Source organism: Pezoporus flaviventris, unplaced genomic scaffold (genome assembly GCF_033815535.1).
Source record: "Pezoporus flaviventris isolate CSIRO_AGI_PZ_B2104156 unplaced genomic scaffold, CSIRO_AGI_Pfla_v1 ptg000097l, whole genome shotgun sequence".
Taxonomy (NCBI): Eukaryota; Metazoa; Chordata; class Aves; order Psittaciformes; family Psittacidae; genus Pezoporus; species Pezoporus flaviventris.
In genome coordinates, this window is record NW_026892645.1 from 6,741,492 (window position 1) to 6,759,114 (window position 17,623).

At 49.2% G+C, this 17,623-nt stretch overlaps 1 protein-coding gene across 2 annotated transcripts in view; it reads right to left on the reverse strand.

Moving 5' to 3' along the window:
* COL27A1 (collagen type XXVII alpha 1 chain) overlaps positions 1-2,360 on the reverse strand; it is a 151,734-nt gene extending 149,374 nt beyond the window's left edge. For both annotated transcript variants that reach the window (XR_009747519.1, XM_061477045.1), the window contains exon 1: positions 1,807-2,360. Coding sequence is in view for 1 of the 2 variants with exons in the window: in XM_061477045.1 (XP_061333029.1) it covers positions 1,807-1,862 (56 nt within the window). In the remaining variant the exon portion in view is untranslated. The remainder of the gene's footprint in view (positions 1-1,806) is intronic.
* Between the last annotated feature and the right edge of the window lie 15,263 nt (positions 2,361-17,623).

Here is a 17,623-nt window from a genome sequence, read left to right on the forward strand (position 1 = left end):
CAAGCAAATTAAAGCCCAGCACCAAAAAGCCCATCGGGAGATAATGTGAAGGGTAGCAAGCGACCTCTGCTGAGGAGGGAACGGAGCAGCAGCACGCCGGTGAGGTATTGGAGCCAGAGGAGATCCCGGGAACAAAAGGCACACGCACTCGGAGTCACCAGAAGAGACCAAAGCGCACATTCCCCATGGCACTGCAGCACAAACCCCGTGCACAGAGCTGGCCTGGGACACAGATGCAAAACCAGATGTAGACCTGCAGCGAGCAAGCAGCAGAGCCCATCATTTCCTAAACCCATCCTCATCAGGATCTGATTCTCCTGGGGCTCAAGCAGGACATCCCCATCCTTATCTGTATGTACCATGACTGCGGTCACCTCCATCCTGCTCACAACTTGAAGCCCTGTGCGGTGTCTGTGCCCTTCACTGTGAAGCTGCTCTTGGTCTTTCAAAGCAGTCTTTATCTGTGTGTTCCCTTTTCCGCTTTGTCTTTGACACACAGATCCCATCACGCAGACCCATGCTGGCGCTTCCCTCCGCACCATGCCCAGCATCAAAAAGGTGCAACTGGGAGATGCAGTTACCAGCATCCCTAAGCATGCCGTAGCCACGTCTGCACAAAAACCCACCCTAAAGCACTGAAATCCGGTCCTTGTGAACATAAACCCCCACAAAACCTCGAGGAGAGCTGTTTGCAGCCCCTGGGAGCAGTTCTGCTTCTCTCCACATAACTCCACGCTCACAGACACAGGCAGGGAGAGCCTGCCCCAGCCTACAAAGGAAACTGCACATTCATCCACATCCAAGCTGCGGCTGCCGGCAGCGGGGTGACCCCGGGGTGCAAAGAGGTGTTGGGGGGGGGGATATATTCCCAAATCCCATCACCCCTTTCCCCCCTCCTTTCATCCCATCTCCCAGCCCCGCCTGGCAGGAGCAGAGGGATCCTGCTCACAACTTTCCCCAACTGCCAGGCAGAAGAATCCCAGCCTTTTCCAAGGGAGTGTCGGTAAATCATCATTACATCCGACAACGCAACCAGCAGCGCTTAACCCTTTGCTGCTCGCCGGCAGGAAAAACAACAACAGCAGCAGATTTAACAATGGGGAGAGTAAAAGCGGGTCCCGGCTGTGCGAGAACGGGGGTGTGCGAGGAGTGGGTTTATGCATACACGCGTACACACGGATGCGAAGAAGCAATCGTGCGCCCGTGGGTGCAGCGGACACGCGGGGAACGCGCTACCAGCACCCTCCGCCTCACCCGCGGTTCTCCCGCTTCCCGGAGGACGAGCCCAGGTATTCCTGAACCCATATCCCGAGGGAGAGCGAGGCTGAGGAGCAGCATCCCAGGAAGGGCTGTAGGGCCCCCCCCCCCCCCCCCCCGGGTGCCCGGTGGAGGTGTGCGAGGGGAAGCGGGGAGCTGGAATCGCCCCTTCCTGCATCCCGCATGGGGAGGACATCCCCCCGGTGCTGCTGCCGGGCTGGGGGCTCCTATCCCGGGTGCATGGGGATGGGGATTGAGGGGTGTTCGGGGGTTCTCCTGCCCTTCCCGGCTCCAAGCTCCCCGCTCTCACCCCCTTCCGCACACCGCAGCCCCGCTCCCCCCCTTCCCCTGCTCCAGCAGCGTGGCCTCCCTTCTCCCAGCTCATTCTCCTCTCCAGCCCAGGAGTTTTCACATCATCCCCTGGCAGAGGAATGTCTTCCCCCCAGCCCATTCCCGGGAGCCGAGCTCCCTTCCCGGCTCCCCCGCACCCCCGTCCCGCCCGGGATTCCCTTTCCCCAAGCGCCGGGAGAAGCCGGACTTTGTACTCACCCCCTGCCTGCTGCTGTAGCTCTGAGTCTGGAGACCGGCTCTGATTCCGGCTCCATCACGTTTAGTGCATTGTCTCTTTCGGGCAAGTTTTGCAGCAATCCATCAGAAAAAGGGGGTCAGGCCGGTTTGTGGGTACATCCTTCCCAGGAGCTCAGCTCTCTGCCTCTCTAAGGGGCTCAGCTGTGTCAAAGACACCCCCTGGCCCGGACGGCTCACTCCTTCCTCCTTCTCTTCTGGGTCCTTTTGCTTACACAGATCTTTTAATCCCATTTAACTCCCTCTCGGCAGACTGCAATTACCTTGGGAAGAAGGAGAGAGAACAGAAAGTACACGCTAGGAAGCCGGGCTGGCCCATGGTCGCTGGATTTCTCGCCTCTTTTCTTTCCCCTCCTTATTACTGGTACAATTTCTGGGAGCTCTGATTTCCAAAAGTCCTTGATTTAAAGTGTTTGGTTGGGGTTCCCCCCCCCTTAGCTGTTACTTTGTTGTTTGGTTGGTGGTTGTAATTATTGTTTATTTTGCAGTGCAGATGTGCCTCCCACCACCAGCCCCCCCCCCACACCCCCCCCCCCCCCCCAAAGGATCTCTCCTCTGGGCTTAAGAGAGAGGAGGAAAAGGCAGATTTGGAGAAATGAAAATGATTTAAGGATGGCTCCGCGGCCTCTCTCTGCTGCCCTCCTCTGTAGCAGTGAAGCACTTACAGAGAGAAGAGTAACACAGGGCAAATAAATAATTAACGAAGAAGAAACTCTTTTAGGGCCATTGAAGGGATGAAGACTCTGCCAGGCCCCATGGAGGAAGGTGCAGGCCCCCGCTCTGGGGAGGATGCTGATGGAGGTGGTTGCTCCTCTGCTCTCACTGCCTGGGGGCCGTAAACCTGCAGCCTTCCACCTACCCCACCATGGACCTCAGTACCAGGTACCTGCCTTGGCTTCTACCTTGGGTTGGTTGGGAGTCTACGGAGAGGGGTTTGAAGGAGAAAATCTCCCCCCTTGGCCCTGCCCGCATCCTCACCCTGGTCCCACAGGGAAGGGGATTAAATGGTGGCATCGCCCCTCTTCTCCCATCACCAAATGATGGAAACTGCAGCCAGGAGGGCAGGGAGTGGGGAATGAGTTCTCTTATACAAATTTCATCAGGGTAAATCAGCTCCCAGGTCCGCTTTAGCCAGCTCTGCCAGCAGAGGGGACTTTTGCACGTGGATTAAACCTTCATCCCTGTGCTCCCTCCTCTTCCCACAGAGCACGGCCCCAGCCACTGCGCACACCCTGGGGTGACCAACAGGTCCCTTTTATCCACACCAGGACACAGCAAACCCCTCAGTTCCATGGGGTACCCTCAGGGCAACCCATCACACAGAGCCCCCCACCTCCTCCTTGCACCCTTGGGTGCTCCCACAGCCCTGCTCTCTTCCCCTTGCACAGCATCCCTGCCTTGGGCACTTACTTTGCAGCGAGGCGAGAGGCTGGGCAGCATCTCCTCGCAGCCCCATGTTCATTGGCATTCATTTGTCCCAGCAGCTTACACCAATTTCTAGTTCTTGAAAGAATAATAATTAAAAAGGAAATAAAAAGGAGGGGAAAAAAAAAAGCCCAAAGGGCCTCTCAAACCCCTTCCTCCCTCCTGCCCTACGGTGTCTCCTGGGCTGGGGGTTCACGGCCCCCCTGCTTTCTGGCAAGGCTGAGGTCCCCCCAAATTCAACAGATAATCCTTCCCCAGGGCTGGCTCGGGCAGGTCCCCCTCAGGCCGTCGCTCCTCTCGTGGGTCATGGATTCCGCAGGGATCCAGGAGTGAAGAGAGGCTGCGGCCGGGCGCTGGGAGGTACATGGATGTGAAAGAGGTGGGAATTCTAAGGCTGCCCTTGTCCTTTTAAATAGCTGCAGGCAGGGACCCGGCTCGCTGGCGGGGGTGCCCCAGGTATCCGGTTTCAGCAAACAGCAGCTAATGAGCAGAGATCCAGCCTCCGAGGGGCAGGTTCAGCGGCTCTGCGGGGCAGGGGCACCCCCGGGTACCGCATCGGGAGGGGATGGGGCCGGGGTGATGCTGGAGGAGGGAATGGAAGGCTGCGGGTCACGGCTGCGGCAAGGACAGGTCCTGCGGGGTGCTGAGCATCAAAGCTGCACGAAGGTATTCTCTACCTTGCCACATTATTCCCCCAAGTACCTGGGGCAGGACCAGGCAGAACTAAGGCATCTTGGACCCGGGTAAGGGCTCTAAACTTAGACAAATACAGCCACAGGTAGGATCAACACTGACCCACCAAGCACCTGAACCTGAAGCAAAAGGGGGGTGATGTTGGTGTAGGACTGGCCTGACTCAGAAATGCAGGTTTCACTTAAAAAACTGGCCTCAGAATGTGGCCAGAAGTTGAGGTTTCCACCATAAATCAGATCTCATAACCCCTTCTCTTACCATGCTAAGGGCTTCTCTCCTTAAATACATACAATTCAACTCAGTTGTGGTTTTGCATCTCCCAGTTCCTATGAGCATAAGGCTTTACTCATACCTTCGCTCTGAAGCATCTGCATTTTGCTTCCTTGCTATAACAGATGAAGTGAGTAATGGCAACAACAAACTTTGCAACAAGCAGTTTTATGACTGGGGTAGGTAACAAACAGCCTCAGGATCCACTGTCCTCAATGCAACCTCAATGAGTGCACATCCAGGTACTTGTAAGAAACTCCTATGTCCAAACAAACCTACCTCTGGACCCTCGGAAGGGCCAGGAGCCCAGACCACCCATCCAGGGCAGCTTTGAGGATTAGCACTTGAGGGACAAAAGCTTGTCACAAATCACATAAAATCTTGATTTCTTTGCTATTTTGTTTCCCAGCTGCTTTTTCCATGTTTCCCAGTCACGCATTCCTCATATTCCAGCCAAGCCGAAGTGTTTCAGATAAAGCTTTCATCTATTAAAAAGGACTTTGCAAAGAAACGTGTGGAAATTCCTGTGCTGTTGAATACACCTTGTATCCTCCTGCTTTATCTTTCCTCTCCTCCAAACCGGGGAAGTATTTGATACCCTTCCTTCCCCTCACAAAACCCTCCTCTACGAAGACAAGAACAAGGCCCTGGCTTCCCAAAGTGAGAACCAGAGCAGATGTGCTCCATCTTTGTGCAGGGATGTATGGAAACGGATGCCTATTGGGTAAGGACTACAGGTCCAAGGACCACCATAAAACACACTTCCTCGATACCTTTCACATACTTACATGAACACTTTCAGACTAAACACATGCACAAAAGCTTTGCTAACAGACATAAATGTAGCCCAGTGGTAGGGAAAAAGGGAATTAGCTTAAAACAAAAGGAAACCCAACGTTGCTGAAGCCAAGGCTTGTGCCAAGTGAATGCAGGTTCAGAAATGAGACCTCATTCTTCACGAAGAGAAAAGCCACAACGTATGATGTGACTAGAAATAGATGTAGCAGATTTATTTGTCTTCCCTTCCAAATTCAAATAGAAGCCATTTTAAAACACTGAACAAACTGAAGGAAATCAGCGCAGCGGTGAAATATGAAACAGGGAGGGGGGAAAAGAGACTTGGAATTGACTGTTCCAGTTTAATTAGCCAAACTAAGGGAAGGGGAGGAGGCAATGCTGCCACGCACCACCCAACGTGGGGAGCAGGGAACAGAACACTTGCTTTTGACAAAACACACCTCTCCAAAACGCAGCCTGTCATTACTGCCTGGATAAACACAGTGTTTAAAACACCCAGCCCTATTTAGCCGCGTTCCAGAAGGATCAGTTCCCACCTCTCCAAGGATCCGTAGCTCGGTTCAGCATCAAGGCTATTTATTAATGTGATTTTGCCTCTCTGCTCCTTTTGGAAAGCCAAGCGTGAAGGCATCTGGGAGCCATGGTGAGCATGCATTACAGCTGTGCTGCATCACTCGGTGCCCAGCTTGAAGGACCAGAGGAACCCCAGGCACTAACATGGGTTTGCCCTCCCAGTTTGGTTTGGCCTGAAGAACAACGCTGTTCAATCATCTTTCCTTTTGCTCAAGTCAGAGCATCCCACATCACCCACTGCCCCCAGAATAAGGAATTATAGGGTTATATTTGGATAAATACCTTATTCAGGTTGAAACCCATGGCATGGCAGGCAGAAGGCAGGGGCAGCAGGAAACCCAAGGCACTGGAAAAATCCTGTGGGAGGGATCAAACAAACATGTGAATAAGGGGGGATAAAGAGCCTTTCACTGCCCTCTGGGCCAAGGATCTGCACCCAGCCCAGACTGGGAACATCTAAACTTGGTGCCTGGCTGAGAGCTGCTGGAGCACAAGGGAAAGGGAGCCCACCCTGTGGAAGGGACATTGCCATGGAGGGTGATGGTCCCAGTGGTCATGGGAGGACACAGTTATGTGGCTGTGCAGTGTGGCCCAGGATCACATGGAACAGGGCTGCTGGGGAGGGCTGGATCCACATCCGTGACCTCAGTAGGAACAGAGGATGAATCACGCACAGGAATGGGGCTCATCCCCATGTAGTCACTATAACCCATCAGCCATCCTGGATCTCCAGCTCCTGGGGATGTCTTGTTGCAGGCTGACCTGGTACCTTGGCAGCAAGAAGCCCCTGGAAAGCTGTAGGCAGGGGGCCTGGTGCTGATCCCTGGCACAAACCTGAATACCAAAGCAATCATTTCTATCCCTTCTTGCTCCCTTTGAGAGCAGCCCGAGCCCTCTGCCCTTGTGTGCACCACGCTTTGCTGTAATGCTCTCCCAGGTGCGCAATGCCCTGCACAGGATTCCCTTATCTCTACACAACTCTTTCTGTACTTAACATCACCAAGCTGGCATTTCTTACACTCATGAGCTCTATTTGAATGACTGCCACTACTTCACACCCTGGACTAAGGTCTGCTTTATCCTGTAGGGATATGAGGGTCATGAGCAGAAACCTGCTGATGAGCTCCATTGGGTTGCTGAGAGCTCTCCACCCATGGCACAGTCAGGATCTCCCTGACGGCAGAGCTGGCCGGGTTGGGGTCCAGATCACCGGTGCTCCTATTCCTTTTCTCTCTCTGGCTTAGGCCACCACTCCAAGACAAGGCTATTTCAGCTGAGGAGCAGAACATGCAGCACTTCTGACCTCAGGGACCGCTGTCTGACAGCCGTTTCATGACGCTAAAGCTGCTGTGGTTACATCTCTTGCTCCCAGTGCGCTGTAGGGAGTAATTATACAAGAGATGTTCAGAAAGCTCAAACCCACGTAACCAAGCCCAGTGCTGTTTCCCCCTCCCCACGGCCTGACGCAGCCCATCCCAGCCTGTGCCACAGGGGCTAGCAGGGACATGTCTGAACTTTGCAGCCGTTTGATGTTAAATGCTTTACATTCTTTTCAGGAACACTAAAGGCTTTTGTCTCTTGACCAGTGCTCTGGGGATGCCACGTCTGGCAAAGACTGATCTGGTGCTTTTCCAGCTATACCCTATCACATCGGGCTGCCTGGCCAGCAGAGAGGTAGGAATGGCTGTTAATCATTAAACACAGCCTTTCTCCATTGGAACGAGAGGAAACAAAATGCAGCGACACAAGTGCAAGCCCACCCTTCCCAAGGAAATGCTGCCTGCTGATTATAACTCTGCCATATGTTTCTATTCAGGTATTTCGAGAAGTACAGCTTTACAGGGTAGCTGGAAAGCAGATAATTCAGGTGTTATAAGCAAGCAGGTTGAACTGGCAGGTAAGCTATGACAGAGTAATGCATTGGAATGCTTTGACAGGAGGATCGTACAGCTCCTAAATCCTGACTATTTAGGATATCAAGCAAAGGCTGCCTGGTTTTGCTAACATCCATTTGTTGTCCCCGTTTCTCCATGTGTTCCTAAGCTGTATTCAATCTATCGCTGGTTCAGGACCTATTCAATCACTGGTGCTACTGGAAAATACAGGAGTCAACATATAGACAGGAAACCTTGGAGAGGGGCTTGGGACAAGGGATGTAGGGACAGGCCAAGGGGAATGGCTTTAACCTGCCAGAGGGGAGACTGAGATGAGCTCTTAGGCAGAAGCTCTTCCCTGTGAGGGTGCTGAGGCGCTGGCACAGGGTGCCCAGAGAAGCTGTGGCTGCCCCATCCCTGGCAGTGTTCAAGGCCAGGTTGGACACAGGGGCTTGGAGCAAGCTGCTCTAGTGGAACGTGTCCCTGCCCATGGCAGGGGTTGGAGCTGGATGAATTTTAAGGTCCCTTCCAACCCAAACCATTCCATGATTCTATGACCAAAATCCCCACTGAGCTGCTGCACAAGTGGAAGCAATGCTTCCAGTCTGGAGCTTTGCTACTTAAATACATCAGCAAGCACAAGTGCTTTTCCCAAGGACCAAGCCTGGCTGGTGGAGATGGATGCGTGCTACCCTAGTGAGTGCAGGTTAGGTGATGTTTCTCTAAAGAAAGAGCACATCTTCCTCCATGAAACAGAGCCACACGGTGAGCCTGACCTGTTCTGAGCACATGGGATAACACTGGGGAGCTGCAGGCAACAAACACTGGAAGGTACCAACTAGGAAGTCACACCAAGTCCTTTCAGAGAAGGGATGCTGTTTGCTCTGCAGCTGCATATGCTGAACACAAGGACATGGTGTTTGCAGCTGCTGGAGCTCATCTGTACACCCAGCAAACCTCAAGGCTGAGGTCAAAAGGGAGATAGAAATCAGTGCAAGACCGTGGCCTTCAGGAGACAGCGTGTTACAATGCAAATGCCTGCTACAAAGATTTAGTGCAAGGCAAAGTAAGCCCGGGTTAGCCTCAGTAGGGAGGGGAAGGGAAGAAGAGCTTAGAAAGTATCAAAACAACTCTTTGTTGCCCAACATTGAAGGTAATGCTATTTAAAGCGAACAAAAAGCTATTTGTTTGTACAAGTAAAACAAGATTTATTTGTTTTGCTGGAGGAAGGATACTTTCCTACAGCTGTAGGAAGCATAACCCTGTGCCCTGGTGCTGGTCAAGCCTGTGGGAGCAGTTTATTGGCCAAAGGGAAATCATACCTGCCTTGTGGCAGGAAGAAAACGAGGTGGAAATGGTAAATCCAGGGCAAAACGAAGGAAAGGTGACATTAGGCAGAGTTGAGGGCTGGTCATCCTGCACTGGGCTCACTAGTGACACTAAAAGATGCTTTTTTGAGCAGTGGCAAGGATGAGACACCCCTTGCATATACATACATTTATACTTAAGCAAAAGCTTATACTCTGCTAAGTTGAGGTATCAACACCAAAATGACTGCAATTTGATTGGTGTGAGAGTAACTTCAAGATACAAACCAATAGCAGGGAATTGTTTAATCTGAGGTATATTGTACTACTGCGCACCACTTCCTTTAGTAACTGTGTTCAGCTTGTTTCTGCAATGGGCTGCTCATCACTGTTGTGATGTAGCTGGAAGGAGGTGCCACCCTGTCACCTCATTTCCAACCAGCTGTTTGGTCCCTGATGTCTCACACTGAACCAGTCATCTCTCCTCTGCCTGGAGGCGGTGGTGCCCAACGGATCACACGCTAAGATCTCAGCACAGCTCGGGTTTGGTTTTCACTATTCCACTGACCTGCAGAGCAACCTGAAGCAACTTAAACCATTGCTTTTGTGCCAGTATTTTCTTGTCTCTAGAGAAAGCTTGTGATATAGATCATCTTATGTGTAAAGAGGTTTAAGACCTTCAGACATAAAGCACTGCCAGTGAACTATTACTTTACTATGCAGTTGGCAGCATCCTCTTCTGCAGGAGAAAGTGTAAATCTATTTCCCAACCAGCTTTTATATTCACTCCAACCTGCCATCATCCAGATGCACAGTTCATTAGAGACTGTGCATGGTTTTATCTGGCTGTAAAGTCCCATGTGAAAAAGCCCTGCTGATTAGACATGCAATTCAAATACATCTTCTGGAGTACAGTAGACAATCCCTAGCGCTTTATCTGCGCTGACTGAAACGCAATCTGTGCCACTTAGGGCAGAACAATGCTCGATTTCTTCATACTTCACTTGAATCGTTAACACATAAAGCAGAAACACAGCCCATTTTCACAGCGAAGTTCTCTTCTGACACACTCAGTCTGTTAACTGAGAGTATACAAACCTGCTTCAAAGCTATTAGGCTTCTCTTTTCTTCCAGCAAGCACACTTCATATCTACGCGCTCTCACTCTCTTTCCACTTCAAGAGCAACGGTATTTGGTAAAGCTCTCAGAGGTGGAGCCACTGCAGAAAGACTGTATTTACTGATGTTTGGGTAAGAACTAATAAGAGACCTGGTTGTGTCTCTGCTCCTCCAGTTAAATCAAGTCAATATTTATACATCCACTGGTGAAATAAATCCCCTCCTCCCCAAAGCAGAAGGAAATAAAATGAACTGATTGAAATGGGATTTCATGGAAGGGGGCTTGGCTTATTCAGAGTTTGGGAAGTGATACCTTATGTTATTGTAATTTAAATGCAGTTGTACTGTACAGAGTGCATCCAAGCAGCTTCACTGTGGGACCTTTCCTTCAGGACCAAAAGCTTAGGAGCCCTTGTCTGCTGCTAAACTCATCACCGATGTGGGGGACACAAAAGCACAGGTATGATGGGGGCTGGACCAGCTCCGTTCCCACTAAACACCCTTTGATGGGGCCAAACATGCAGAATGAGAAGCAGTGATGTTCCAGCAAGTTAGATACAGCATAAACAATTTAATCAGCATTGTTCCAGCTCTCCCAGCATGGGGATGCAGTCTAAACCCTGTCGGGGCCAATGGAAAGACTCGTATTGACTTCTCAGGCCTCCAGAGCATGCTCTGACTTCACTGGGACTTCTTGCTTGTACAGACCCACAGCCTTGCTGGTGCAAAATAGAGAACTTGCGTTGAGGGCATTGGATAACCAGACCACCTTTTTACCTTGGGATGAAATCCAGGAGGGGAAAGGGGAGCAACAGCCCGCTCTCAAGTTGGGCACAGAGCTGCGTGTGACAAAGGGCTTTTGGGTCTTCTATTATTGGTAAGGCTTTCTAAAGCCAGCTTTCATTAATATAATGGAAATAAAGCTCTTAATCTCAGGTTGTAAACACAGATGGAGGCTAATACACTAATGCTAAGGATTGTGAAAACGACTGGTTCAAGGCGCTTCCGCTTTTGTAACTCCAGAACAAACCCCATTGTTTCCACAGCTTGATTTTCTAGAAGCACTCCATGTCTGCCCCAGGAATCTCTCCTGTACATAGGAAAGGGTTTCCTACACCCCAAAATATTCATTCGATATCCTAACACTTTGTATTCATCATCTACTGTTTCCTTCTGACTGTAAAATATTGATTGACAGGCATTGAGCATCATTTTAACAACCTTATGATTTGTGATTCCTCATTGCAATACAACATGCAACAGGCATAAAATCTCAGTGCTTAAGCACAAGTTGACTGCCATTTCCAAGGCTGCTGCCAAGATGCTGCTCCATCCCCTCTCTACAAATCCCTCAGCATCCTTAAGACAACTGGATGCTCCCCTTGGCTTGACCGGGGTGGTGTGAAGACAACAACAGCCCTCATAACTACCTTGGCTGGGTTTAGAAGATCCCTACTCCCTTCCTGGCTTCCTGACCTCCCTTTTAGCCACCAAACACGGGCTCTGGAATGAGACTTTTCACACAAAGCAGCAGATCTTTGTGTTGACTCTATTACATACATCTTTTCCCCACAGCCTTTGAATTGCAATAGATGATTAACATCCTCTTACACCATAAACATCAACAGAACTTATTGGTTTCATACATGTGTTTGTATACAGCAACTATGCCCGCCTCTGTATTGTATCAAAAGAAACCTGGTCACATCCAACCTCCTCCTACTATTTGCCCTGTAATAGAAACCCCAGGCACCCCACTGGGGCCCTCACTGTGCTCAAGCTGGACAAGTGCAAGGAAAACATCCCAGCACCAAAGACACCACACCTGAAATTAAGAGGGGAAAAAAGAGCCCCAAGGGGACACTAACCCCAAATCACATAAGCCACGGATTTCACATCCTACCTCAATTTCCTTATGGATGAAGCAAACTGAGAAACAACCCAAGACTTGGACAAGCTGAGCAAGCCCTGCCCAGCACATTTCTCTCTTAGTGCACCGAGCTGTAAGGAACACACATTACAACTTTCTCAGGCTGTTCAAGAGTATCATATCACAGTGTCTATTCCCTATTTTAACATCATTAGGCTGTATGCATGCAAGGCTGGCAAGGGTTTACACGCATTATCCATGTGCTGAAGATAACGGGTTACTGCAGATTTGCCAATTCCTTCTTGGAAAGTGTCTGGTGGAAGCTGATGGTTCCATCTTTGACCCATTGTCCCAGAGAAAACCTTACTCATGGCAGGCAGAGTATTTAAAGAAGACCAACAAAAGAGGTGTTAAAAAACATATGCATAGAATTCATTCCATCACCGTAAAATCAAAGCTGCTGCGGATGCGAGAGGGAGAAGCTCTGGTGCTATGGACAGCAAACATGCCATAAGGCTGCAGACAATGACTGCACCTTCCTCCAGCGCTTGTGATGGGGCTTTTGGCTTCACCACAGGTTCATCTGCGTGGAGTTCCTCCGTGCCTCCTTGCCCACCACACGTTCCTCACCCCTGTTCCAAATGAATGAGGTTTGCTTTGCAAACAGGGCGACTGGGAACCTCTGCTTTTGCTGGGCGTCTTCAGGTGAGGACAACAGTGAGAGGCTGTGGGTTCTCCATGAATCCAACCTCTACAGCGAGCAAGTGGCAAGCACCAGGGTTTCTCCCCCTCACACCACCTTCTCCAGGCTCATTTACCTTGTGCAGACCCCCTCGGCAGCGATCTTCAGCTGTCTGAGCCTGGGGCTGTCTGTATGGAAGCCCCCTCCTGCTCCCTGCTCTATGCAGCAGAGCCCATTCATTTGCTCAAGCTTTCCTGATCCAAAGGGGGAAAAGCTCTTCCCATTCTTGGTGCAGGGTTAAGAACGACCATTGCTGTTGGCATTGCAAGCCAAAACAGCTTATCTTTTGTTATGGAGCTTCTAAAGCTGCAGTTGTAAGGACTTAAGGAAAACTCAACATTGCTGGAAGGACACGCTAACGCAGGTGTGGAAACAGCACAGAGCGGAGAAAGGGGAGAAGGCTGGGAAAGGCAGCCAGGATCTCAATCCAACTTTCCATTTTAGGAGTGCAGAACACCGTATTTCTCACTGAAGGACACAGGGAGATAAAAGGTGTTTGGCAATTTTGAGAGCTAATGGCAAACAGGAGAATTCAGACAATAACTCAATCCACAGGGAAGTTCCAGCTTACATTGGGGGATTTTAATGTCTTTGTACAACTGTGAAAACCTCCAAGACTCCAGATTGCTCCATAAACATCATAGGAAAATCACTAGGAAGTCTCAGTCTTATCCCAGAAGTCCAATTCCACCCTTAAACTATAACCTGCCTTTAATTATAACGGACTGTCTCTTGAGAGTGTAGCAGTCAGTGCTGAGCTTACCACGCACTAAGAAGCATTCAGACATTGTCAGGAGACAGAAGTAAAGCAAAATGCCCAAAAGGATCATTTTAATGGTCCTACCTTAATATTTCATACCTGTGCAGACTTCAGGTGAACCTCCAGGCAAAGGGAAGGGTTTTAGGGCTCCTCCTCTATTCCCTATGAAAAGGAACTGGAAGTTTTCCCACCTTGCCATAGACCCAGTTCCTGACTTCCCTCCTAACTGCAACAACCCCTAAAAGAGGCAAACACAGCCGTGGGGCACACGAAGGCTCCCAGGTCCTAATGGAAAGCTTTAGCCATGGGTGCCCCCTTGTGACTTGGCGAGTAATTAAGCACAACCGATAGAGCCCATCATGGCACATCATAGAACGATGGGGGGCTTATCTGAGACGCCCCCCCCAGCCAATACACTGGTGCTTCCCAGTGAGCAGACCCCGAGTACCCATTGCTTTGGCTGTCTGTGACATCCCTTGCTACGTGCTGGGGACAGGGAGCAAAGGAGCCTGTTCCATGCAGGAAGGACCTTGCCAGGCTGTGCAATGGACAACAGCATGGGGCAACAGCATGGCCTGAGCATAGGAAGGATGTAGAGCTGGTGGAGTGAGTCCAGAGGCCATGAAGATGCAGCCAGGCTGAGAGAGCTGGGCTGGCTCAGCCTGGAAAAGAGAAGGCTCCTCAAGGGGGAGACCTGAGAGCAGCTCCAGTGTCTAAAAGGGGTGCAGGAAACCTGGGGGGGGGGTTGGAACTGGATGAGCTTTAAGGTCCTTTCAACCCAAACCACTCTGTGATTTTATGAACCTCCTCAAATGTTGGTTTTGCTCCAGCAAAGGCATTGAAGCAACCTTTGGTTTAAGTCCCCCTCAGGCAGCCTGAGAACCACACTGGTCCCAATGGCAGTGCAGGCAGATGTCTTTAATCCAGGCTTCATCACATGCATCCAGCCTAACACAATCCCCACCTAAACCCACCAATGCCTGACGGCATCCAGGACATCGTATTTCCTGAAGATCAGTCGTGTTCAAAGCAGATGCTGGGCTGAGGTCTTGCCTCATGGGATGAGCACTGTAGAGGGCTGCAGCAGGCAACCTCCCACCACAGAGCATCTCATCTCCCACAGCTACACCACTCCATTTCCCTGCTGCCCATTCACTTCCTTCCCTCTGACAGCTGTTTATTGGTCCTCCCACTTCATCCCCCCATGCACAACGAATGCCTCTAGGAAACAACCCCTATGTTTGCAGGCACAAAACTACACTCCTGAGGCACAGCAGAAGGGACTTGATGCCATGAGACGTCTCCAACTGAGACAGACTGCCATACACTCAAAAGGATTCAAACATTGTCAGAAGACAAAAGTAAAGCAAAATGCCCCATTATGGGCATGTTTCCTAAATATCAACTTCCTAAACTCATTCTTTTACTTGTTTTTCACCTATTATCTCTCTATAACAACTTGGGAAAGCCAAGCATCCATCTGTAACACAACATCAGGGTGAAGATGAGCCATGTCCACCCTCATCCTGCTCTGAGACTACACAGGGGCTGTGCTGAACCCCTGCCTTTCTCACAGCAGCATCATTCAAGGTCTCTGGCATTTTGGCACAACTAAATATGGATTGTTCATTCCCACTGCTTGGCAGCTCCTGCCCTGGGGGTATTTGTCTCTGCTATTTCTGCTACAGAAGGGCCGGTACTTGCATTTCTAATTTGTTCTGCTTTGAATATCACAGCAGAGAGGGGCAGAGCCACACTGTGCCTCTAAACCCAACACCAGCCACTTCAGTGCTGAGCCTCAATCCATGCTTTAATGGCCCTAATTTTCTAGCATTTGATCAAAATGTCCTTAAAGCAGATATTGCCCCAGGGCTTTGAAAACAAGCAGAAAGAACAGGATAACCTTTGTGATACTCTGCTCCCTATCATCTACAGCCAAATCTACTCAACTTCATTTTAGTATCTCCTTAGCCCAGACTGGTACATGAAAGTTGAGCAAAGCTCAATGTGAAGCGGCTCCCTAACAATGCAAATGTCTCAATCTGCTTGTATCATTTGTGGAAGGCACGGCAGCTCCTTCATCTTCGAAAATATGAATGGTTATCTTGTCTCTGAAACCATGCAAATTCAACATCTGAGATTTGAAGTCCAAGCTGGACCGAGATGTGACAAATTACACAGTTCCAGTGGTCCAGCTTTGGTACTTCAAAGAAGGCAGCTCCTCAGGATGGCACCAGAAATATAAAACCACTCTAAACCCCCAAATTATGCCCCTGCTCTTTGAATCCCTCAGTACAGACAAATCTGAGAGTGTTAGGGAATCACAGATTGCTTTTATAGTATATGAAAGTGTATATATATATATATATATAGTATATTAGAGTATATATAGAGAGTAGATAAAAGTATAGTATATTCATTTACAGTATTAACCAAACAGGCTTTAAGTCATTGCTAGACATACTAAAATTGCTTTCAGAGTAACTTACAAAGTTGAAGTCTATTGAATACTAAGTTTAAGATGTATTTAGTTCTCTGTTTCATCACCAAAGTTGTGGCATGTGCACATGGTTTTAGGTGCTATAGGACTTGGCAGAACCTCACCGCGCTTTACTGCTTTGGTGCCAAAGGTGCAATGAGAAGCCCTGAGAAACTAGTTTCAAGCTCGTATCAGCCAGCACCATCATCCTATAGGAGGTTTGCTTCCATAAGCAGATAAACTGCTTCCCCTTTAGAAACGTGGAAATGCCAATGGAAAAGATCTCTAGTGGGTTGCACCGGGTCTATAGCACGGTCAAGGCTGTTTCTGTAGCCAGCACTGACAATACTGTGGGTACCATAAAGCCCCGAGTATTTAATGATGAACCAGGTATTTCTGATCACTTTTCAAAGGTTGCTTCAGAAAAAAACTGAAATGAAGAAACATTTCAGTGGGCAAATGCTGGGGAAAACTTCCTGGAATTGCTTCAACTTTTCCTTCCCCAGCAGAAAAGTACTTAGGGTTGGACCGGATTCACAAATACCTTTGGTTGACCTGAAGTGAACAACTTTTAGCATCTAAGTGATCCATCTAGAGCTCCTTGCCCATTTCCAAAGTTACACTTCCAAGGTGGTTTTCACAGTGCAGATGGGCCTCAGCTGGGCAGAAACATCTGTGCTGGGGACATTTACTACTCACATACAAGACTCTAGACCTTCACCACCAGCAGAATCATTTCCCTGTTGCTTTGGCTTCAGCTTAGAGCTAATTCCTAAGGCAAAACTGGTGCCCAAAGCCCAAGAAATGCTCTTAGGCTAGAAATCATACTTGTTTGCATCTCTCTCCTGTTTGGTGGGAGCATCAAAGCCACTCAAATCAGTCCACATCACAGGTTCCTCTTCCTTAAAGGAAGCAAACCTTACTTTGACATTTGCTATTACTCTCAGCATCAGCTCAGGGGACTGAGATCTCAAAGGGGTGACAGGCTTGTTCACACATTAATAGTGAAGTATTTTGAAGCAGTTTTGGAGATGTACACACAGATTTCTGGTCTTCATTAAAATTAATGAAAGGTTTGTGTTCAAATGCCTCTGCTGCCTCAGAAACCTCAGTCATTATGGTTCAGAAGTTGTCTCTGTCATACAAATCCTCCCAGGATGATTTACGAAGTTGTATATGAGTTATTATATTTAAAGTCATGATTATCTTTTAAGGTTAAGCTGTATATTAGCAAGAAGAGAGAGAAAAGGCTTCAGGAGAGATTGATGGAATAGAGTCAGTAAAAAGGAGTGCAGTATATTAGGGGCTGAAGCATTAGTAGCACATGGGCATTAAAAGCACAGAGAACAAAACCAGCTGGACCGAGTGCAGGAGTAGACAGACAGCAGGGACTCTTCAGATGGGAGTGTTCAGACTGGTTTAACACTCACAAAGCCAAGAGAGAAATGAACAAATAGGAGGAGGGATAGTGCAGCAAGTCCCTCTTACACTCAGGGACAGAAAGCGCATCCCCAAAGGTTTCTATTAACCTTGTACTTTAATACATACAAACCCCATTCCTTGTATTTCCACAGTAATCTTTTCACTGCCCGAGTTGCCAAAAGCTTCTGCTTTGCACCAAGTTTCTGCCTTCAGAGGCACTGCAGAGTGGAACATGAGTGAAATGACTGTTAGGCAGAGTCAAGCCCCAAAGACTGCCATTACCTAATCCTGTACCATTACACAGCTTTGCGAGGAATATTCCAAGGTTTTGGGAAAAGGCTTACAACAGCTCGCAGTGTTCCTGCTGCCCACCACGAACGCTGCCTTTATCCATCCTGGAACCACACTTGCACTCCTCCACGGAAAAAGACAGGGAATTACAGTGAACCT